The following is a 24,325-nucleotide window of genomic DNA, read 5'->3' as shown; positions in this document are numbered from 1 at the left end:
ACAATCCCTCATTGAACACTCGGCCTCCCGTTCCCACTGCTCTGCCAGCCGAGTCACATGTACCCCAACTCTCACTACCCCAAGCAGAACAGCATGACCTTTGGAAAAAGCAAAGGGTTGCCCCGTCCACCGGAGTGATTTTGCCAGAAAAGTGAGTCTGCTGGCAGCTTGCCCCTCCGTCTCCCTCCCCACATCAAAGAACTCGGCATTTTTCTCCTAGGAACCCACAGAGGAGGGCCCTGGGGTAGGAGAAACACTTCCTCCTCACTGTCATCCCGGGCAGTGAGGCTGCAGGACACCTCAGCAAGGCGCGCACACACACACACACACACACACACACACACCCCATCCTCCACCTTCCCTGGTGGTAGCCAGGGAAAGAAAAGTGGTTCATGAATAAAGAAACCTTGCAGACTGGGCAGGCATCTGCCTCACCCCCTGCAGAGACCATTGGAAGACTTTTCCTCCCCCTTGGAAGTCAAAAGAGCACATTCATTCTCCACTTGACCTAGTCATCCAGCAACTTCCATAGAAGGAGAGAAGGGCAGGTGGTGTGACATGGGGGGCAGGGGCGTTCCCGGGACTAGATGGGTCGCCTTTGTCCCTAGGCAGGCTGTCCTCACTGTCTTCTCCCTGTGGCGGCATGTCTTCTGGGTTGATTGTGTCCCTGTAATAAACCCCTTGGTAGCACCATGGTGGCTGCAGATGTCATTACCTCTTTAGGCAAGTAGTTTCTCAGGAGGCCCCCGGCCTGACTTCACTGTGGGGCTGGGGACAGCATCCTGAGTGTCTCCCCTTCCCCAAGCTCTGTCCAAAGTGTCAAGGAGAACAGAGTGCCAAGACCCCACCAGACCAGCTCATCTCTCTGGCCAAGGATGGATTTGCAAAAAGAGCTCTCGACCAGCAGTGGGAGAGCTGATTCTCATTCCTATTCTGCAGCAAACTTCCTGTGTGACCTTAACTGAGTGACTTCCCTTCCAAGAACCTGAGATTCCCTGGGCAACGTCTAGGGCTGTTTCCATTGAACTGACCTTTATATAAAAGAGGCTTGAAGCCCATGTGGGCAAAGCAGATCCTTTGTCAGGCTTTCCATCCAGGGTGAAGCCAGAGCCCTCAAATGGATAGGAGGACCCAAGAGACGTCAACTGTGTCTTGAGATGAAGAAACCAGGGGCCTGGGCTGGTTATCAAAGGAGTGGGTCAGGTGTCAGCCCTGCTGCTCCGGACAATGGTCCCTTCCCCCCACCTCCCCCTTCCTGCCCAGCCCCACTGATTTTCCAGAATTACCTTTCTTGGGCCGTGGCAGGAAAATCATAGATGGGTGAAGATGCTGCAGTGGGGAGCTCCACAGAGCCTGTGTTCAGAAACCACAGATTCCTGCTGTTCCCCCGGACTTTTCTTTTCCTTTTTGTTTCCTGCCAGGGCTGCCCCAGGCACATGGTAAAGCAGATAAAATTTCTCTTCAGTGCCCGAACAGGCCACACAACCCTGGCCCAATGAAAGAATTGTTTTGAACCTCTCCATAAGCCTTACTGTCAACACTTTCACTTCCTGATAGCATGTGTAGCAGGGCCCTCATCCCTGCTACCCTCCATCTCTCCTCTCTGTCTCCCTTCTTTCTCCTGTGGCTCCTGTTGCATCTCTTAGTCCTGTCTTAACTCTGCCTTCCCCAGGCCGCCCCCTCTCTGAGCCCCTAAACTCCTCTTGCATAGCTCACTGCAGTCAAGTCAGAAAGCTTTGAGGTCACCGTGGCTCAGCCTTCCCCCAGGAAGCGATCACTTGGAAAAGGTCAGCTCACAACACCGGCAGTGTCTGACATCCCCACCAGCATGAAATAAGAATGGCATACAGTAACATAATCATGTAATGCATATATTGTATAAGGGAAAAAGTTATAGCAACACATGTTCTCTTTTCTGCAGACAAATTTTAACCAAGCCCTTCTCCCCCGAGAGAGTATATACCCTCTAAAACCTCTGAAACCTTGCTATTCAAAGTGTGGTCCACAGACCACACTGGTGGTGAGCACCGGCATCACCTGGCTGCTTGTCAAAAAGGCAGAAGCTCAGACCCCGCCCAGACCTACTGAGTCAGAACCTGCATTTTAACCAGACCCCCCTGCAAGGTGATTCTCGTGCTTCTCAAAGTGTGAGAAGCCCACACCCCAAATGTGCGCACACCTGTACATGAGCACATGCACACCTCAGGTGAGCACCGGGGACCATTTGTGCCACCTGCCTCTTTACCCTCTTTGTAAAAAGCACAGAAAGGAGTGGTGGGCTCTGCTTCACCCCCAGGGTTTTTCAGAAGCAGAGTTTCCGTAGAACACTGTACTTCTGCCATGAGCAGACGACGATAATTCATCCGTCCCTCGAGTTTTCCAAAGGATGGCAAAGGAGGAGACCATGAGGAGAGAAGGTGCTTTCAGGTGTGAAAGAGAAGAAGGTGTCGAGGGAGGAGTGGCGCCTGTGGACCTGGCTGGGCCCCCTCGGGCTGCCCCCTGTAGCGGTGGTTCAGATCCACTCCTTCCCTGGCGCCCCCAGCCTCACCCTTGCACCCTTGGCTAAGGAACCTGCTTTGCTCGGGGGCATCTGGAGATGACAGGCTGCATCTTCGGACCCCAGCCTCTTGTGAGCAACATTGCCACTCCTGATGGGAGACATCCCTGGAGACGTCATCATCTGGTCAGAAGGTGGTCATTCTGCTCAACTGCGCAGTCTGGTCTCCTGGGGGAGGCATCACCTTCTCCGTGAAGCACTTGCCGGCTCTGTCCCCACCCCTGCTTGGCTATTCACGGAGTTCCGCAGCTGGGCGGAGACAGCCCGCACGCTGCCCTCCCCAGGCCTGCCTCGCCCTCTCCCTGTATGCTGAGGTGTGAGGCCACCTGGGCGATCAGTCGTGTCCGACCACAGATAACCGATAACCGTTGTCTTCTTTTCTCCCCCATCACAATGCTAACCCATCGGGAACTAACAGCAAGCATTCAGAATGAGCGTAAGTCCCCTGGGTGCCTGTCTGCACTTGTGCCTCTGGGAGTTAGGAGGGCAGCAAGGAGGGGCGGGAAAAGGCCAGGGAGGAGATCCCTGGAGAACTTTAGAGTCCGGGACTGGGAATGAGAGGAGCTGGCTCTTTAGCTGCAGACAAGTAAGACCCTGGGAGGGCTTCTCTGGGGACTGAAGCGTCTTTCAGCTCCAACCTCACCACAGTTTGGCCAACTGGGCTCAGAAGGTTCTGGAAATGGCCGCTAGGTTCTGGAAATCGAGCAGCTTTTGGCTTCTTTATTCATTCAACAAACACTTGTCAAGAACTGTTGTACGCTAGGCATTGTACTAAGCCCTGGAGTACAAGAATGCGTAAAACAGAAGCCTGGCCTTCAGTTTCTCACAACGATATTATGAGATCTTAAAGGGATTCTTCTTATGCTTAGTCCTTGACACACACCCCCTTTCCTGCAGCCCCATTTAAGGAGCTGGGTCTCTAGAATGGGGCACTGTTCACCCCCCGCTTGCCTGCTTGTCTGTGTGGCTCCTGAAGCTCTTAATTTCAGCCGTTGGCCAAGGGCAGGTCCCTGCAGCCCTGACTGCCCACTGTGTGTGCTGTTGCAGTGTCCCAGCCCCCAACCATCACCAAGCAGTCAGTGAAGGACCACATCGTGGATCCCCGTGATAACATCTTGATTGAGTGTGAAGCAAAAGGGAACCCTGCCCCCAGGTGAGTGTACTGGCAGGTAAATCCAAGCTGGGTGGAGGGAAAGGGGCCTGCGAAGAGGGCATTTAAACCGTCCCCTTCCCCCTGGGTCTGATGATAGTTGAAGCAGCTGAGAAATTAAATGTATCCATTCAAAAAATGTCTGTTAGGCACCCACAAGGTAGAAGGTACAATTTGGATAGCCAGGAAATTTAGCTGATGAGGACACTGGGGGCCAGAAAACTTAACTGGCTTAAGTTCACACCAAAAAGCCAGGACTAGGTATTAAGTTTTCCAACTTTGAGTGAAACATTCTTCCCACTGCCTTTGTCCCCAGCATCCACCCCATGCTTAGGTTATAGGAAGTTCCTCTTCAAGCTAACTTGAGTCTTTCATTCTGAGCTCGTCTCTGCTTATTTATGTGCACATCAGGATCACATGAGATGTCAGCAGACACGAGTTGCAAGCCTGCTGTGCCAGGCTCTGTGTTAGATGTTCCTCACGCTGTCTGTTCAACCACCTCACTGCCCTTTGGGGAAGGACTCATGTCCTGGTGAAGAGGCAGTAAAATGGAGGCACAGAGATGTGAAGTACCTAATCCCAGGCCTCTGACTGCCCAGGCCAGGTTCGTTTCTACCAAGCGATAAGCACTGGTGATAAGGATGCACTGCACGTCCACCATCTTCAAAACAGCATCCACAGGCTGGAGCTTTCAGGAGCCTCACGCTGGATTCAGACCCAGATGTGACAGGCCCCCACGTAGAGTGTGTCTGTCAGCAGGAGCAATGAGGCACGTGGAGCCTGCCTCAGGTGTGTGGCATCCTGCTTCTGCCTCCCTCCCCGGGTGTGCCTGAGATGGTCTGGCCCAGAGCTGTGAGCCCGGGAGCAAGCAGGGCCTCTCTTGCCCATGACGGGAGAAGCAGGAGTCACCCTGAAAAGTCAGGCAGGGCACTGGTGACCTTGCTTCTGAGGTTTGGTCTTTCTTCCATGGTCCTTCGCAGGGACGATGACTCTGAGACACTGAGCAGCCACTAGTGCTCCTGCTTCTTTTACTTATGTCCTGGGCAGCTGCAGACACACGTCCCCCCAGGCGAAGCAGAGGGATGTTCTAGTCTCTCCACCCCAGGCTCAGTTTTATTAAGGCTGCCCTTTCTTTCAAAATTGCTCCTTCCGAAATGTACAGCCACCGTTTTATAATCTGCATCCACTGAGCAGCGGCATAGATAACCCGGGCCATTTCGATTATCAAATAAAGACACAGGAGGAGCAGGGCTGGCTCCCTCATGTGTTCGGGTCGGGTGGAATAGGAATTTGGGTTTGCATTCCTAGTCGGAGGTTGGGAATGCTTGGGGGTGGAAGCAGCAGCTGACTCGGGATTTTAAAAAATCAAAATTGCTGCCTACTCCTCTAAAGAGCACAATCCCCCAGGGGCTACTTGGTATCTATCACTTAGAGCCATGACTCCCAGCCTGGGTTGGGTAATAAAACTACTAATGTCAGGGACCTGCCCCAGAGGTTCACCTGGGTGACCCGAGTCCCGGCATTTTATCAGGCATTCTAGCAGGTCCTGCTACTCAGCCAGGGCTGGGACCCATTGGTCTGGAGGAACAGTTATGGGCCTGAGTCAGAGTCTAGGGCCCTGTGATTCTGACCTGGAGCTCGGAGCCTGGAGCCCACCCTGCTACTCTTCGTCGTCCCTGACCACCCCCCTCCAACCCACCCCCTTCATCGTCCACAGCTTCCACTGGACTCGCAACAGTAGGTTCTTCAACATCGCCAAGGACCCCCGGGTGTCGATGAGGAGGAGGTCTGGTACCCTGGTGATCGACTTCCGCAGTGGCGGGCGGCCAGAGGAGTATGAGGGGGAATACCAGTGCTTTGCCCGCAACAAGTTTGGCACGGCCCTGTCCAATAGGATCCGCCTGCAGGTGTCCAGTGAGTGCATGGGGCAGGCCCAGGATGCCCTGATTCTGGGTCAGTGGAGGGCAGGGCCTGGAGGGTCATTCCAGAAGGGTTGCCCCACCCTTGTCCTGCAGGTACCTTGGTGCCCCACGTGTCCTGCTTGCTTTTCTGCCTCTGAGCAGGGGTTCACCTCCCCCAACTCAAAAAGATTCCTTGGAAAAGAAGTTTCCAAACCGGTCGTGAACAACTTCACTGGCCACTCCGGCCGCAGGGCGGGGAAGGAGAAGAGACTTTAAAGATGTGCATCCATTCAGTCAGATGAAATAGGCCTCTCCCGCCTCTCAAGGGCTGCGCCTCGCTTGGACTCATAGGCCCCGTTCCTCTCTCATGCCTCCCTTGTTCTCCCATTTCCTCTTCTCTTTGCCCTCCTTGCGTGCCAGCCTCTAACCCTGCTCCTTGCCCCAGCCCAGCCGTCACCCTCATCGCATCCTCCTTTGTCTGTTTCTCCCTAGAATCTCCTCTGTGGCCCAAGGAAAACCTAGACCCTGTCGTCGTTCAAGAAGGTGCTCCCTTGACGCTCCAGTGCAACCCCCCACCCGGACTTCCATCCCCAGTCATCTTTTGGATGAGCAGCTGTAAGTCTTGGGGACCTGGTGTTTTATTTCTCTTTTAATCTTAGGGAGTGTTAAATGGGGAGGGGTCTTCCCAAGGCTAGACGACCTTGACTTGTGAGAAGCAGATATAAGGTGGCCATGTGGCAGAGAACACTGGCTTTGCAGAGAGAGGTTGCTAGGGCTCACTTTTTAGCCTGGCTGCTATTAGCTGTGTGATCTTGAGCAAGCTGCTTAACATCTCTGGGCCTCAGTTTCCTCCTCTGGAAAAAATAAGGCTGGTAATCGTACTTATCTAATAGAATTATTGTAAGGATAAATGAGTTAATACATCCAAAGTGCTTAGAACAGGGCCAGACACAATAAGTGCTCAGTAATATTTGTGAACATGGAGAAGAGGAAGAGCGAAAGGAATGGGACGGAGGAGAAGCTGGTTTTCAGTCGGCCAGTTGAAGGCAGGTTGAAACCAAGCCTCCTCTTTCAGTCTTTGGTGCATCTGGATTTACTCCGATTCACTCTTCTTGTAGGACAGAAGTGGGATTCAGGAATGAAACTTCTGATAAAGGAGTGATGGGGAGACAGGATGTTTGGAGTCGGGGACAGAGTACATCATTCAGAGCTTGTCCTGGCTCAGTTTTGGACAGAGGCTCGCTTAACTGCTGTGGACCGATGTTTATTCCTGTGTTTTCAGTCAAATAAAGGGAGGGGGCATTATGAAGGTGGATAGAAGACTGCTGTCTATCTGAGCATCACCCTGGCTTCCTTCCTCCCTCCCTTGCTGAATACCTCCCATCCCCTCCTTCCCCTCCTCCTTCCCCATCTATCCATCCTTTCATCAATCTATAGATACTCCTCCCTGTCACCCATCATTCTTTCCATCCCTGAATTCTTTTTTTTTAATATTTTATTTATTTTTATTTATTTATTTGGCTGCGCCGGGTCTTAGTTGCAGCACGTGGGATCTTCTTTGCCACGTGAGAGATCTTCCTTGCAGCATGCGAACTCTTAGTTGCAGCATGTGGGCTCTAGTTTCCTGACCAGGGATCGAACCTGGGTCCCCTGCACTGGGAGTGTGGAGTCCTAGCCACTGGACCACCAGGGAAGTCCCCATCTCTGAATTCTTATTAGCCTGCTTCCGAAAGAGACTGCTTTCAACTGTTTTGCGAGGTGAGGATGGCTTTGTGCTCAATCATTGTCCCTGCCTTGCCTCACCACCGTGAGTATATGTGGGCCACAGGCTGGAGGGTTGGCTTGTTAGCTAACAGTTCAGACTCTCCTCTCATCCCCCGCATCACACCAAGTTGTGTCCATGCTACCTCCTGAGCACATCTCATGGCCCTCCTCTTTCCATCCTCTCTAGCATCTACCCAGCACAGGCCACCGTCGGCTTTTCCCTGGGTTAGAGTAATCATCCGTACCTGGCCTCCCCTGTCTTTCTAAAGATGTAAAACTGATTCATTCATGCTCAGAGTCCTTCACTGCCTCCTCATCACTTCCCATAAAGTCCAGACTCCTTTCCCTGGCACACAGCTCCTGATGTGGTCCCCTCTGACTCTCCAGCCCTTCCCCTTCCCCCTGCCTCTCCCCACCCCCACTCCTCTGCTCAGGCTGTGGATTCTTACCTTTCGCACACGCTGTTCCTGCTGCTTAGAAACCACTTAGGTCCTTTCTCTTCTGCCTGGTAAATGTCATGCAGCCTTCAAGTGTCAGCTCAAACCCCGGAATGGACTGGGTGTTCCTTCTCTCAGCTCATCCCCTTCTTATCTGGGGCTTCCCACTCACCACACTGCATTGCCTTTATCTGCTGTCTCTTCTACTAGACCGAAGGTGCTTTGAGGGTAGGAACTGTCTTTCTTATTTCTCTCTCTTTCAACAGTGCCTAGCACAGTGCCTGACGCCTACAGTAAATCTTTGATAAATGAATTGAAAAGCTCAGCAGCCCATCATTGGAAAGTTGGCATCATTAACCTTTAAGAAATGCTTTAAGAGATGGTGACTTGATAGATAAACAGCAAGGTCCTACTGTATGGCACAGGGAACTATATTCAATACCTTATAATAACCTATAATGGAAAAAGAATCTGACAAAGTATTTTATATATATATATGTAAATAAACTGAATCACTTTGCTGTATACCTGAAAGTAGCACAACATTGTAAAATAAATAAATAAATAAAAGAGAACCACTTTTCAAGAGAAAAAAAAGAAATGGTGACTTGAGAAACAGTACGGATAAGAAGGCGATACCTATGAGCAGTCAGCCTTATTAAGTATATTTTTATAAACCTAACAGCCTAGAAACCTGATCATTTGAGTTTACGGATGCAGTGCTTGAAAGAAACGTAGATTATGTTGTCAGCATTCTCAGCCACTCCTATGATGTCATTAATTCTAAAAAGCACACATTTTCATATTTTAACGTCTCTAACATTGGAAGGTGTCCTAGAATGGTTGGTATGCATCATTGGTTGGTATACCTCCTGCAATTATAATTGGAGGTGCTTTTTTCTTTCTTGGGGATGAGTAGACGTTTAAAAAATAAAACAGGTGAACTTGACTCCCAGTTTGGGGAGCATCTGAAGGATTGTGTTTCCTCCCTCTGGCCTCGGAGCCAGTCAGATCTTTTGTGGCATGAATAGGAGATAGAAAAGCATGGTCACGGAGCATGAGCATGGTGGGCAGGCAGATCTGAATCGAACTCCTACTCCCCTCTCACTGCTTTTGCCACCCAGATCATGTTAAATCCTCTGCTTTCTTATCCTTAAAATGGGAATAAGCCCTGCCTCAGAGTTGAAAGGATTAAATCAAATAATGTCAAGCTCCCGGCCCCCACCTGGTCCTCCATAGGTGCTCAATTGCCAGAACTATGATGGTTTTTATTACTGTTATAGTTACTGCTAACCTCGCACTCTACCTCTGCTTCCTTACAGCCATGGAGCCCATCACCCAAGACAAGCGTGTCTCCCAGGGCCATAACGGAGACCTGTATTTCTCTAATGTGATGCTGCAGGACATGCAGACGGACTACAGCTGCAATGCCCGCTTCCACTTCACCCACACCATCCAGCAGAAGAACCCATTCAACCTCAAAGTCCTTACCAGTAAGTGCAGGCCCCTGCCCGGGGCTGGAAGCTGGGGGTCGGGGGCAGCAGCCCGCTGAGCCCAAGCGGCCCCTGGCACCTGGGTCTGGGAAGAGCCTTGTCCCCCATCGTGAGCTAGAAATCCTTGCAGCTCATTGTGCCTGAGTGACTTTAGCTGCTCTTCAGCCACATCTCTTGATTCTGGAGCCTTGAGTTAAACTTGGTCCTACTCCACACCAGCGCTTCTCAAATTTTGGTGGAATCAGAATAACCTGGCAAACCTGGCACCCGTACGTACCTAAGCCTAGCCCTCTCCTGCCCGGCAGTCCGGGGCCTCTTTGGGCTTCATTAGTTCTCCAGGTGTTTTGGGACACACCACAATTTGAGAAGCACTACTGTAAGTGGTCATCCACCATTGTTCTCACGCAGCCAGCTTGATTATTTCTAGTCCTTGTTTGGTTATCTTTATTTCTAGAATAAAGCGATAGTATGGAATTTCCAAATTAGTGAGTACAGCAAAATGAATTGTGTTTGATTCTGTAATAAGTATATGCTGGACCATGTGGAGTCGCTGTGTTTAAAAGTTGCAGGTTTATCTTTTAGTTCTATTTGTTTTCATTTTTATTCCCTGATTCTGTTTGGCTGGTACCAGAGTGAATCAGCATTTCCTGACCCATTTTAGCATTGTGACGCTCCACCAGAAGAGAAAGAAGACAGGTCAGAGAGACACTTTTTTTGCCAGGTGCCAGCCGGCCTGGAGCTTTGGCTGCAAAGTCCTCAGCCTGCTCAGGACATTGAAAGTGGCTGTGTTGGTTTATACCATGGATTTGTAACTTGCCTTCTGTAGAAAAGCCCCCCAAAGACCTTCGTCTGTCTGACACAGCTATGAGTGTTGTTTTCAATGCCATGGGCAGAGGCAGCCATGGGGGAGGCCAGGCAGAGGGCCCCATGTGGGCGCTGGCAGTTTCCGCAGGTCGAAGGAAAGAGGCTGAGCCCTGGCTCCCCGGAGCGCCCCCCGGAAGTGGGTGGGTGGTTGACGACGCCTCCTGGGTGGGCGCAGGCGGCGGGGGAGAGGCGCGGGTGAGCTCGCCCCTCGGTCAGGACAGGTGGGCTCTTCTCTCCCCACCAGTCCCTGCCGGTGATGGGAACCCCTGGTGCTGAGAGTCAGCCCTGCCCCACACTGTCTCCACCGCAGCACGGAGGGGGACCCCCAAGAAGCAGCATCCCTCCCGTGCCCCTTCTCCTGTTGTGGGCCTTTTCTTTCTTCCTTTCTCTTCACGTTCTTCCCTTTTTTTCACTTCCTTCTTCACTGTTTCGCCTCCCTCTTTCTTTCTCTCTTCTTTTCCCCTCTCATCTTTCTCTCTTTGAACCCCCTTTCACCCTCCTCTAATTCTCCCCTTCCTGCCTGTACAGCTCCCCACACACTGCTCTGAGTTGCCCGTGCTCTGGTAGCCAACACGATGGCCAGCAACCCAGGGACAAGCCCCCCTTGTTCCTGGCAGGGTCACCCAGCTCCGATCCACTTGCTACCTGTTCCCTGGTTTTCTTATTCCGGACCCAGGCCCAGAGAGGACCCCTGCAAAGAAAGTTGGGTTGTCTGAGGTGTCGCCTCAGTGCAGGGGCGATCGCCTGCCAGCTGGCTGAGCTGGGGAGGACAGTGTGGTCTGCCCAGGACCTCAGAGGGGCCTCCGGAGCCAGGACAGAGCAGGCAGCCTTGGGCAGTGGGAGAGACAGGAATATCAAGAGCAAGATGCTCCCTGGATAGCTTTCAGTGCCATCACCTTGAAATCTGCCTGCTGTCTGGGGACTGAGTCAGGTGACCATCTGCAGTCCTGAGCAGAGGCCCTCACTGTTACACGGGGTAGAAGCAGGGAGATAGAGGTGGGGAAGAGCCTTCCTCTGTAGAATTAAGCAGCTGGAGATTTCAACAACATTTACAAGTTGAACTTTCCAGAAACCTCCTTTTCCCTACCAGAGGAGGTAAGAGATGTTTGTTTCTGCTTCATTTCTGGGTCCCCTACCCCACTGAAATCGCTTTCCCCCAAATGCTGAGAAACCCCCTGGGTGATGGGAACAGAACCCTGTCGGCTTCCTGGAGTTCTCCCAAGGGCAGCTTTGGCTGGGAGCAAGTTCTGGGCATCCGAGCCAGCCCAGAATTGGGCACAGTTGCTTAAAATAACTCAGTTGTGCTCTCTCTGCTTTCCTGCCTGGAAAGGACACAAGCTTTTTCTTGTACCTTCAGAACCAGGTCTGGGGGTGGAAGACAAAACAGACAAGTTGGGACAGCTTCAAAGACTGTTCTCACCAGGAGTTTCTTTCACAGTCTGCCCATTGGGGAAGAAATACATCTCATCACAGCCCAGTTTTTATTACCTGCATTAAAGGAAGGAGAGAAAGGGATCTAATACCAAATATTGGGCAATATAAAATCATTTTAAAATTTTGTTTTGGGATGCAGTCAAAGACAAACAGTGAAGTCGGAGTAACAAAGAGATGCCTGTCCCACTTTGTCCACACCACACAGGCACCGGGTGCCTCCTGGGGACAAGAGGCAGCCGTGGTGAGGGAGGAGGGATGGCCCTGAGGCGGACGGTGGAGCGCTAACCCTGCTTCCTTCTAATGTCTGTCGTCTCAGGGACCTTCTTAAAGGAGTCAGAAAGTCTCCCTAAATCTCTCAGATGTGCTCCAGAATCCACAAACCAAGAGGTCAATCCTGAGCTTGGTCACTTCTGTTTCACCTGGTGGCACTGGGAGCATGAAGCAAGGGCCCTTTCACCTGTGTGTGCCCTGTCCTCCCCAGGAGGGGACCGTTACCACTCAACCCTCCTGCCCCTTTGCCACCCTGTCTCTTCTTTCCACTGCAGATCAGTTCCCACCTTTAGCTGCAGATAAACCCAAGCCAACTTCCCAAACACAGGCTAGGTCTCTTACAACTCTCTCCATTTTAAAGGATGGTTCTGAATAATGAAACTCCTTCTAGCAGGTGTTAAGCAAATTTGGGATGCAGCGCAATGCGGGTCCCAGAAAAGAGCTCGCATTGCCTCCCTGGCATGAGTTGTAACAGGATTTGATCTGTCTTCAAATATGCAAATGTTCTGGCAGCACCTCTCCCCCCTCAGGCAGTTGGGCTCCGTCCAGGCTTCTCAGGGCCGTCTGCTTGGCTTCCAGTCGGCTGTTCCACTCCCCACCCCCTGTTGGTACTGTCAAAACGTGAACCCAGTAGCTGGAAGGGGACAGTGATAGGAGAACGAAAATCTACTTAAGGATGTTGGCATGATTGTGGCCTATCCCAGAATGTCTTTTTCACTGAGGATGAAATGCCCAAAGGTTTTAATTACCTAACATTGGAGCCCACTGATCTTGTTCCTTAAGGAATGGCTTCATCCCAAGCTAGTCTGGAGAGCTCTGAACCTCCATCTTAGTCAGCAGGCCTTTCCCTGTTCTAAGTGTAGAACTCACAGCTCACACTCTCTCCCCTGTCCCAGGCTGCCTTTCTAATCCTAAAATCTGAACCTCAGCCTGGCTGTCCCCACCTCCCTGGACCACTCCTCACCTCCTCAGAAGGAGGCCTTTCTGCCAACAGACACATCTTGGAGACCAGGGCGCTGCCCACCTGGACAGGTTGGGGAGTGTTTGTTGCTGGTCGGCACATTATTGCTGGACACTGCCAAGGGTCTCTCTGTCCCACTCTGTTGATGATCTGTTTCTCTCTGTCTTCTCCCCTCATTTACCTCCCACCCCTTGCAAGTTAACTTCTGCTCAGGTAGGGTTTTGCTCTTGCCCCAGGGCTCACTAACACTCCTTTCTCTTCAGCGACCCCAGGAGCTGGCCTGATCCAGAGTCCTGGGAACTGAGGATTTTGGTGGGAAAGGGTTGTTCCAATTGCTACGGGATACCACTAATTCTTATCTCATTTGTTTAAAAACATAGTAGGACCAAGCAATTAAAGGTCAAGCCTAATTTCTTTATTAAAAAAGAAACATATTGCCTTCTTTTGCAGGATTTAACCTTTTCTTCCCTTTCGGGGGCTGTTTTGTGTTGCTTGTTCTTCACCAACCGTATTTCCTTTCCAAATATGCTGTGTGTTTCCTTTGCAAAAGACCACTGGTGCTCCCTGGTTGTTTTGTGGCTTTGCATTTCTGTTGTTCTCTCCCGTTTATGCCTCCATGACCTCTCCGTGGTCCCTGTTTGCTCACCCTCTTTTGTTTATTGCAGACCACCCCTATAATGACTCGTCCTTAAGAAACCACCCTGACATGTACAGTGGTGAGTCGCCGTGGTAACCTTGGGAGTAACCTTGCCGGTCCTAACCCCAGTTTGCCTAACTTGACTGATACCATGCCATTAACTCATGCTGGGTGCCAAGTGTGACAGTTGGCCAGGTCAGGATACCAAGGCGCCACCTCCAGAGCGCTGCTCACGGGGAGGAAGGTGGCCAGTGTGGGAGGGGAGGTGCGATCTCTTCGAATGTGCCAGCCTCCAGTCTGAGTTCTGGACAAGTTGGTCAGGCCAGGGGAGGACTTCAAAGGAGCTTCTTGGAGGGTTCAGTAGAAACTTAGGAACCAATGGTGGATGGATGGAGAATACCTGAGGATAGGGAGTTCCCACAGTCAGGAGGAAAGGGGAGGTCTCGTTTCTATCAGTGGTTTAAAGAACACAGAAAGCTTTGTAGTGTGTGCTTAGCTAGCTCGTAAGTGTCTGGATATGAATTGCCTGCGTGGGGCTCTAGCCTTAGTTACTGGGGGTACCATTTCACAGGTCCCATATCCCTTTAAAATTCATCTGGGAAATAGGAGGAAGGGTCTAGCTCTGAGTTCACTTTCAAGGTAAGTATAAAAGAAGTTGGACCATCCACTGCAATCTAGCACCTGGGTCTCTTTCCTCCTGTGGGAGCGCATGCAAATCCAATGCCCATCCACCCACACATTTGCAAGTCATGGAACAATTTCCATGAGGCATATTTCCAACTCATCACACAACTGGTTGCTCAAGCTGATTAGTAGAGTAATTGGCTGTTTCCACACCTGAGCTACCCGCAACCATGGCTCAAGACTGTCTTGTTTCCCTTGAGCAGCCGGAGGAATCATCATTTGCTGGCTCTGGAGAGGCAGCTGGCTCCCATTGCGGAAGCTGAGGCTGCAGGTCCCCAGGGGGGTCATTGTGGGCTCAGAGAGATAGGAAGTGTCTGCATGGTGATGTGCTAATATAAACAATGATCGGAGTCTGGAGTGGGGGATGGGAGGAGGGAGTGAGAGCCAGCGAGAGTGGCAAAGGCTTTAACTTGGCACCGAGCACCCAGAGCCACATTGAGATCCTGCCAAAGAGATTTACTGCCCGAGGAAGCAGGAGACCTTTGTTGGATTCGGGGCATTGTTTGTTTTCAAACTAATGGGGCCAACCACCATTGTGTCAAGAGCCCCAGAGCATTGGTGTGGAATGTGCCTTTTTCTCAATTGGACTCCGGGTAATCTGTTATGGAAGTATTCTTAAAGCTGGAGTCTTATCAAAGCCAGAAGGTCTCTTAGAGGCCATCTGGTCCAAGCTCCTTGCTTTATATAAGACAAACCACTGAGGGGGACATGCATATAGAGTTGTTTCATCAATTATATAAGTTTAAGTGATTCCAGCCATTTAAACCAGTTTGTGACCAGTGGTAGATATTATTGTAAGTAAATAAGTAGGAGTTATAAGAATCATCCAGGGCTATGAAACCAAGCAAAACTCACAAGGGCTCAGAAGAAGATTGACCTCATCTCCCCAATCCAAGGTAGAGTGGGGCTGACCCAAGTATGACCCCAGCTGGAAAGGGTATAAAGTCAAAGTGAGGTACATGTTGAACAAAGGACAGCTAACTTGAATGCTTCTAGAAAGAGACAGAAAGTGAAAAGAAAGGAAAGAAGATAAGGTCCTTCCTGAGTTCAGGGAGCTGGACAGAGAGACACAGTATGATGAACAGTACCCAGTACACCTCTGAACTTGGCTTTGAAGCATGCCCCTTTTGTAACAGTAGGGCCAGCCCATAGCTATAGTTTAGTGATCTCTATAGTGGTTTGGTATCCTCTGAACATATGCCAGATGCCCCCTGACCTGCTAAGTAGCAGGGGGAAGCTGATCTGAAAGTTGTAACTTGCCACTTAGGATTCACCCAGGAAAGGAGAAAGGAAGATAATGATGTGTGCTGTGAGGCGGACTGCCTTGAATTAAACTCAGCCTCCAGGACATACCATTGAGTGACCTTGGGCAAGTCATTTAGTGTGTCAGGCCTTTAATCTCCTCATCTGCAAAATGGGTGTATCACCTGCCCCAAAGGATTGTTGTGAAGATTACACAGGATAACGTGCCTATGTTCCTAGTGTGGTGTCAGACACAGCAGTGATTAATAAATGTTACCATTATGGTGTTAAAGACTTAGTGTTGACTGTATCAAGTACAATTGTTCTTTGATTCTAAAATTAAGAGGGACATGGAGAACTTGAAGAGAAGCTTAGGGGAGAGAGGCAGGCACAATTATGGGAAGAAAGTACTAAGGAGGGAGAACTTTTAGGGCAGACTAGCTTTTCAGATTCTCAGCTATGCTGAGAACTGGGTAAGCAAAAAGCTCCAAGTACAGCATGAGGGATTTGGGTTAGATTTATGGAAGAGATGTCCTGGCAGTAGAAGGTATCAAATTTACTAGACAAAGAGTTTTTCTCGTCTTCTGCGGTTGTTTTGTCAGCCGTTTCTAGAGCCAGAGAGGTGGTGAGATGCCAGGGATCCAGGCCCATGAGTTCTCAGTTCTGAGAATCACAAGCAGCTAAAGGTAGGATCCAGCCGCCCCTAAAAGCTGTTTGTGGATTCCAGATACATCTGATTCATTGAACTCTCTTCTGCTAACACACAGTACTTGACAGAGGGGGAGCAACTCGGGTTTTCAGCAATTTTGACCCGTACTTTTGCAGGAGACAATTGAGGCATTTTTCATTGGCTCTTTAAAGCCAAGGTGGTTGAGGCAGAGGTATCTCCTGACGTCCCCCTGCTGGCCAGCCTTCCCCGGAAACTGATGAGCCTGCGCTTGTACCACAGCTTGTGAGAGGCAGGAGAGGATGGACCGCCCTTGGCCTAGAGGTCAGATGGGCCAGCATGGGAAGCTCTTCCCGAATCCTCACAGATGTGACCTTTAGCATCTGGATTCTGAGATGATCAGATATTAGGTCCAGCCCTGAAGATTTGGGAGAGTCAGTGAAGCGTCATCAAGCTGGAGAGGCTGGGATCCCTACCTCTGAGAAGGTGGTGGGATCCTATGATGCCCTAAAAGACTCTGTCATCTTCCACCATATAGAGTCTCATAGAGTAATCAATCGCCTTTGTCTCCAACCCTCCTTCTGGGTCTACGTCTCCAGGGCAAGAAGTGAGCTACCCTCCCTTGGGAGCAGTAGCTCCCAAAACCACCAGCTGGATTATCCTTTGTAAATTTTCCTGCAAATGCCTTTCATGTAAGACCACATTTTTTCACGATCTCCCCTTTGGGTCCAGCTTTCTCATCCCTTAATGATACCATGTGTCACCCTGCCTCCTCTTCAAGCTTTCTGTGGCTTTAACAATCCAGCTGAGATGTCTTTGGAGCCTCTTAATGTCCAGCCCAGCTTGTATTTTTCCAGTTTGGGCCTGACTTTATTTAATAGCCATCGAGGAGAGATAGAATCTCAGCTGAGATGGTGAGAACAATATTTGAGAAAAACATCATGGAAGAGTTTCACCAGAGCAGCTCATTAAGACAAAAATATCTTTCTCCTTTACGTCTTTTGCCCTTGAATTTTGGTATTCTTTGGTTTGAGTACAAAAAATCTTCCCAAAGCTGACTGTCAGAAGTAGGAACAAGTAGGGTATCCATCTTTAAAGAGAGAGGCAACATAGAATAGATGCTAGAACACAAACTTTGACACCAGATGGTCCACAATCCAAAATATAACTGGCTTGTGACCTCGGCAAGTCTGTTGGCTCCACTGAACCTCAGCTTCCTCTGTGGAAAATGGGAGTCATACCCCCCAAGTTTGCTGTGAGGATCGAACGTGATGATGGTGTTGGAGATGGAGCCGAGCCCCAGCGCTTGGCCCATAGTAAACGGCCACATGGCAGCCCTGATGATTACCCCTGCCTTTAGGATGTTCTTCCCTGTAGTTTTGAACTTTGGCTCATTTCCCAGTAGCTTCTCCTCCTTTGGAACAACTCTGTGGCTGCTAGCCCACATCCTACAAATGAAGTATTGCTATAACCTTTTTATAGTCACAGCTGCAGTGTGTCAGGGCAGCCACAGCAGCCCTCGGTGTTCATTTCCCCCTTTCCTGTACTAAATGCTTTGCTGGTCATGTGTACTTGGCAGGGCTGCACACTGTGGTGTGAATTAAATGTCCACAGGGTCACAGATTGGTTTCTACAGGTTTTGTTCCCATGTGGAAGGAGTATGCCGACTGAGCTTCCACGTAACCCCACGGTTCGCAGCTCTCCCAGATTCACCAAACCGGCACCAGGGCCTCCTGCCATCAAATCTTCTCCTCATGTGCCCCTGACCTTGTGTTGTCTGACCGTTTGGGTGATTCCGGGATGATGGGTGGGAGGAAGCTGCTGCTTTGGTATCAGGCTTCTTCGGTACTGAGACCTGGATGCTATAAGAGTTATAGACGGTAACCGATTAACCACATAATGGATTAACCCCTTCAGTAGCCACTGTTGTATATGTGTGTGCTGGTGGGACAGATGAGAATATCTACAGAGAGAGAGAGAGAACATGGGGTAACTTGTTGCCTTCTTTTTTAGTCTCTTCTCCTCTTGAATTTATTCATCCCCCACACACTTACTGAACACTCGATATATGTGCCATATATTGTGCCAGTAGCCTAACTCCCTCCACGTTTCATCAGTTCTTCCCCTTGACAAAAGGATAAAATAGATGCCAACTCTACGAAACGCACTCCCCTGAAGGCTGACGGAGAGAAGCTGGGCGCCCCTAGGACAGGAGCCCCGCTGTTCCAGCCAGCCAGTAGCTAGCTCACTAAGTCCAGCAATGTCACAGACACAGAGTTCCCCCTGCCACTCTGTCCTTCTGCCAGCACCCAGTAACACTACCTGACTCCTGCCGGGAAGAATGCCTTGCTCTCCCTCCAGGCATGTCTGAGGGCTCCCAGCTCCTGGCAGCCCTTCCTCCCCTCCAGCTCTCACCTCTCCAGCTGAGTTGAAGACCCATGAAACCCATGGGTAGGCCCAGCTTATCTTTATATTTTTAACTCTTCTTGTTTGCAGTCATACACCTTTTGAGCAGGGGTGACTGCTCCAGTTTCCCTTTGCTTTGTGGTTCCTGGTTGCAAAATCCTTGTTCTTCTCCGTCCCATCTTATCCGCTTCCATAGAACTGTGCCCTGAGGGAGAGGTGAGGCTGAGGTAAGGTAGGGTCCACTGCGCTGGGGTGTCCCCAGATTTGCATGACCCCTTCCATAGGGAAATAGCCACCCTGACAGCGTTGCTCTCTTGTGAGCCATCTGGCTTCCAAAAGCTGTGTGCATGTCATTGATTCCAGACCCCGCGGCTGCTCCAGCCTAGTTGAATTGCAGATCGCCTCCTCCATCTTGGCTGCCCCTTGCCTCTCACCCCTCCCCCAGTCTCTCACATCCAATTAACACCCTCCTCCCTAGCCCCCTTCCAGAGTCATTAGTGAAGAAGCAGAATGGTCTTGGCCCCAAAGTGATTTCCTGTCATCTCTGTTCATTAATTCTCTCCATGTCTTTGCTAAACCATTAATAATACTCCCCGCATCTCTGACTGTTCATCTGAGTCTCCGTGGCTTCATCCCAGCTCCTTGTCTCCAGGGTCCCAAAGAGCAGGTTATCCTGTGGCCCCAAGATGTTCCTTCTCTTTCTTCCACTGCTGCTGAGATGGCCTCCCTGGGGGCCACCGTGCTGGCCTCCGGATCCCAACAGGAGATGCTCGGGGAATAGACTACTCGCTGCTCAGGCAACTCCTCCCCCGTTGCAGGGCCAGAGAGGCTTACTGAACTGGGAGGGAAGCTGGGCTCCTCTTGGCAGATCCTGTCAGAATGTAGAGCTGCTCACACACATGTGCTGGTGGGGCCGAGGAGCCCTGCGCTTCCTAACACACCTCATTTAATGATGTCCCGGCCCTTGGGGTGGTCTCAGCGGGGAGGGTCTGGGGCTTGGTGCCTCTGAGGGTAAGGGGGTAAGCAAGAGGGCATGATAACCTTTCTCTCTAGCCTGACAGCTCTGGCCTAGCTGGGTCAGCCCTCTGGGCAATAAGCTCACGAGAGCTTGTTCCATCCTGTTTCAGCCCGAGGAGTTGCAGAAAGAACACCCAGCTTCATGTATCCCCAGGGCACTGCGAGCAGTCAGATGGTGCTGCGTGGCATGGACCTCCTGCTGGAGTGCATCGCCTCCGGGGTGTACGTACAGTTTGCACCCCGACTTCTGGCCACCCTCCAGGAGGCTGGGCTGGGGGTTTGTGCATGCTCTGTTCTTGCCACATTTTGGGGTGGAGGGCGTTGTGGTGGTGCAAAAAGCAAGGTGAACAGCTCCTAGTGAGGACGATGCAAATCATAGTCATCTCCATCCCACTGGCCGCCTCTCTTTTTTAGATAATGAGGAAAGGAGGTGACTAGGCTTCCTGTATGTGTGTTAGACCCTCTTGTGACCTTAGCTAAGTCCCTCAGGTGCCCTGTGGCTGAGCATCCCCTCTGCACAGGAGGCATCAGCTCTCAGAGGACATGCATCCTCCTGGGCCCGAGTACACTTTAAGGATACCTGGGTGTCCCGGGCTCCATACAATAATAGCAGAGCCACACTTAGTGATAAGTCCCTGTTTCTCGCCTGGTCCCTCTTAGCCCAACACCAGACATCGCATGGTACAAGAAAGGTGGGGACCTCCCGTCTGACAAGGCCAAGTTTGAGAACTTTAACAAGGCCCTGCGTATCACCAACGTGTCCGAGGAAGACTCCGGGGAGTATTTCTGCCTGGCCTCCAACAAGATGGGCAGCATCCGGCACACGATCTCGGTGAGAGTAAAGGGTACGTTGTGTGTATTTCTCATTACGATGATTTTGCCAGCGCTACATTCCATGGCCACCCTTCTCTCTCAGGGTGGTTGGAGGGCAGGGTGAGTGGTGAAAACGTCCAGCATGCTGATTAGTGGCAATAGTGTCCTGCAGGAATGGTGTCACCCCCAGGTGTGTGTGTGTGTGTAAAAGGGGAGGGGGAAAGAGGGAGGTGTTAAGGGAGGGAATCTGCCCTGACCATTGCCCAGCAGGTGCACTTTCTCCTGTGGCCTATTTGGATCACCCAGAACCTTTCTGTCTTTCGTTTCGCAGTCCTGTTCACGGTGTGTTGTCTTAGGCCTGTGTTGTCTGTGTACTTGTGTATGGTTCTCTTTCAAAAATGGGAAGTCATCATGGCCCAAATTATTTTTCAAAAAATCACTTCCCTCCCCCCAAAGCATAGATGGGCCACCTGAGCTGTTGTAGGCAACAGAGCACATGCCTCTGTGGGGGTCCCAGCCACGGGTGGGGGGGTGCACTAGTCACTTCTCAGTCTGAATGGTGGGCTGAATGGATGATTGGGGTGATGAGGTCTGAAACCGCAGTGCAAGAACTTTCCTAGTACAGGCTCAGGTTGACCTGTGACCTTGGTTTCAGCACCATGCTCGAACCAGGGGCTCTTAACCTTTATTGGGGTTTCAAGATCTTTGGGACTCTGATCCAAAGGACCCTCTTCTCAAAAAAAATCCATATCCACATATTCACAAACATTTCCAGAAAATTGGAAGGGGTGGCCAGCTAAGAGCGTCTGCTCTAACCGAAGCTTAGTGTCTAAAAGAATGAATATCTGGCCTTTCCTAAACGGTCTGATCCTGCAGCAACAACAGCAGGAATCCAGAGGGCCAACCCCTGCTACTTTACCACCCTCCCTGGCTCAAGCCCTTGGGTGCACACCACGAGAGCCTGGGGAGCTCTCAACGCATTGGCCGCCCGGTCATCCCCGAGGATTCTGACTTAGTAGGTCGAAGATGGGCCCTGGCACCCATGTTTGTTAACAGCTCTTCAGGGAGCCCCAGTTTAGAACTCTTGTTCTGTGAACTTGAAATAAATCAGTCAGCATCTGTAGTGCCAAGCTGACCAAAGGCAGCCTAGACTGTCACCCTATCAGGATGAGCGCTGGGCAGGTGGCGGGGGCCTGGGGCTGGCACTCGGGGGCTCCTGCCTTCCTAGAGGGGGCCCATTGGTTCCTTCTGGCTGCTCCTGTCATCTGACACCCCTACCTATGCCTGTCCTTGTCTTCCAGCTGCTCCCTACTGGCTGGACGAACCCAAGAACCTTATCCTGGCTCCTGGCGAGGACGGGAGACTGGTGTGTCGAGCCAACGGGAACCCCAAGCCCACCGTCCAGTGGATGGTGAATGGGGAACCTTTGCAATGTGAGTAACGCACTGTTCTCCCGCCTGCCTCTGCCCTGTCTCCTGCCAGAGGATCCAGCTCCCCATCCCTGTGGGCCAGCCCTGTTGCAGCAGAAGTGAGGGAGTAGCCCATCTCTTTGGACATCTCAAGAGGCAGGAAACCTGCCTCATTTGTGTGTGAGAGAGAACAGAAGGCCTGTGGTTATGTTCCCATGTTTAGGGGATTTCTGCTCCCTGGGGTTTTTCGTAAATTTCTGCTTTCTGCCCTTTACAGCTACAGAGCCCGGTTCAAGGGCTAGAGACCTCAGCCTCTATCTCCTGAGAGTATAGGCTCTGAGTGATGGCTGGGGCTCAGGAGGTAGAGGAGAGCTCGGTAACTCATTTCCATCATTTACCCAAGTCCCTCTCTCTGCCGAGGGCAAAATAAGAGGCAGGGTTATGCGACGACATGAAAGATATGGTCAGAAATGAGGGAAAACTTCCCTATGAGAGCAGAGGTGCACAGTGCAGTTACTGAGTGTGCACAGACGTCAGGAAGATGTAGTCCCACCCAGATACCGGAGTGTGTGACTCCAGGGATCCTTCCAGCCAGAGGTCAACTTTTCACATCATATTCACTCCAGTTGCATTTACTTTTTAAGTGTCCTGTCCTTACTTTCTCTAAGGGGTCAGAGGAAATGTAAACAATGTTTTCAACCCGATGGGGCCAAAAATAGATGGCGAGACCTCAGAGCCTAACTCACAAGCAACAGCTGATAGAAACAGGTGGAGAGGCAGGGAGACAGGTAGAGGAGAATGCACCTTTCTAGACATTTATTGTGTGCCAGGCACTGTGCATTCCTCTTATCTCATTAACCTCAAACATTAAAGATGAGGAAATGAGGCTCTGATGGTGCAGGGAATTGCCCGAGGTCACATGGCTAGTGAGTGGGGAAGCTGTGGGCCGCTGTGACAGTGCAATATGCCTACCCTGTCTGTCCCAGGAAATATCCTGCCTCTGGATACGAGCGACACACGGACACGGCCTGCCCTCTGCCCTTCTCCCTGTCCTGGTAGCAGTTTGGGGACAAAGCAAACAAAGGCTCTAAACCTCACAGCACCATTAAATAAATGCAAAGTTCAGGATTTACAGCTGAGCCTTGGCCCAGGGAAAGGTCCCCCGTCCCTCAAGGGAGTGACCGGGAGGAAAGCTGGTCTGTGGGAATTGCCGGGCAAGGAGACTTAAAGTTGCTGGCATCGGCTTCCTTTGTGCTTTTTTGCTGAGTGGAGACTCCGGAAGGATGATAAGGATGCTGACCTCGGCTTTGTTCACCTGCTGATTCCCTAGTTCCGGGCTCAGACTTGCTATCTGTGGGGTGGAGCCCACGGGGCCAGACCCTGGGTTCTTCTCTGCTGACTTCTGTGGTAGGTCTGAGTGATCCTGGATGAGTTCCTAGATCACACAAACCAAGTCATCTGGCTCAGTCCCGAAATCTTACGGAGGAAAGGCACCTTCTGGTGGTGAAAGATGAGAGGAGTAGGGATTCTTTACACTTCTAAAAATTTTTTATTTGTACAGCTCATTATCTCATTATCATTTTCTTATCTTAACCTTCCTCAGAGTAGGGGAAAGATGGGAGTAATGCTTCCGCATTTGACAGGTGAAGGAAATGAGGCCCAGAGGAGTTATTGATTTGCCCTGGGTCTTGGAGTGATAACGGGGACAGGTGTGAGACCCCACGGCCACTCCCCAGCCCCTGCTCTCTGCATCCCCAGCCAGTGGTACCAGGAGAACTGCAGCAGGGATTGTCCTCTCAGTGTGCACTCGTCTTGGGGAGATCAGGTTGCTTTGGCAAATACAGGGACTCATTCAGCTTTCAGCAGGCATCGACTTCCGGATTTAACTTTGTGAACGTCTGCAGAGTCCTCTGCTCAGAGGATGGGAAGGTGGCAGGTCCCATCTAGTTGGATATTGCTTTATCCTTTTCAAAACACATTTGAGTATATGCACATTGAATTAAAATAATAACAACGGGCTTCCCTGGTGGCGCAGTGGTTGAGAGTCCGCCTGCCGATGCAGGGAACACAGGTTCGTGCCCCGGTCCGGGAAGATCCCACATGCCGTGGAGCAGCTGGGCCCGTGAGCCATGGCCACTGAGCCTGCGCGTCCGGAGCCTGTGCTCCGCAGCAGGAGAGGCCACAGCGGGGAGAGGCCTGTGTACCGCAAAAAAATAAAATAAAATAATAACAACGATAATAATCAGTATGTACTGAGCCCTCTGCTAATGACATGCAGAGAATCTCCGGTCATCCTCATAAGAGCCCCACAAGGTGGTATGTTATCCCCATTCAGTTGACAAGGAGACTGAAGTGCAGAGCCATTGAATAGCGCTGGCAGCTAGTGTGGTTAGAATTCAAACCCCTCCTGTTTCCAAAGCTTACGCTGTCAACCACAGCTGCCCAGCTGCTGTGTAGGTTTGACCGGGATTCCTATTCCCATCGGATGGACTGAGAAATAAACTCCAGTGGGCTCAGCGATGGACCCAGGCCACACAGCTAGGCAGTGGTGGGCTGCAAGCTGGGTCTGAGCTGGCCCAGTGCTACCGCCTCCACAGCACCCCAGTCCTACCAGGGAGT

General features: G+C 51.1%; 1 protein-coding gene across 17 annotated transcripts in view; it reads left to right on the top strand.

Moving 5' to 3' along the window:
• The window catches only part of NFASC (neurofascin), a 186,007-nt gene that overhangs the window by 114,471 nt on the left and 47,211 nt on the right, over positions 1-24,325 (top strand). For 7 of the 17 annotated variants that reach the window (XM_082612050.1, XM_082612048.1, XM_082612040.1 and 4 more), the window contains 9 exons: positions 2,976-2,993; positions 3,605-3,710; positions 5,425-5,621; positions 6,101-6,223; positions 9,132-9,302; positions 13,497-13,547; positions 19,595-19,706; positions 20,145-20,329; positions 21,599-21,730. In XM_082612050.1, the coding sequence (XP_082468176.1) occupies positions 2,976-2,993; positions 3,605-3,710; positions 5,425-5,621; positions 6,101-6,223; positions 9,132-9,302; positions 13,497-13,547; positions 19,595-19,706; positions 20,145-20,329; positions 21,599-21,730 (1,095 nt within the window). The remainder of the gene's footprint in view (positions 1-2,975; positions 2,994-3,604; positions 3,711-5,424; positions 5,622-6,100; positions 6,224-9,131; positions 9,303-13,496; positions 13,548-19,594; positions 19,707-20,144; positions 20,330-21,598; positions 21,731-24,325) is intronic. The other 10 variants (XM_082612045.1, XM_082612043.1, XM_082612042.1 and 7 more) reach the window with 3 other exon arrangements.

The sequence above is a fragment of the Mesoplodon mirus genome (genome assembly GCF_964341445.2).
Source record: "Mesoplodon mirus genome assembly, chromosome: 3".
Classification (NCBI taxonomy): domain Eukaryota; kingdom Metazoa; phylum Chordata; class Mammalia; order Artiodactyla; family Ziphiidae; genus Mesoplodon; species Mesoplodon mirus.
Note: the sequence above shows the minus strand (reverse complement) of the source record. Positions and strands in the feature narration are given on the sequence as shown.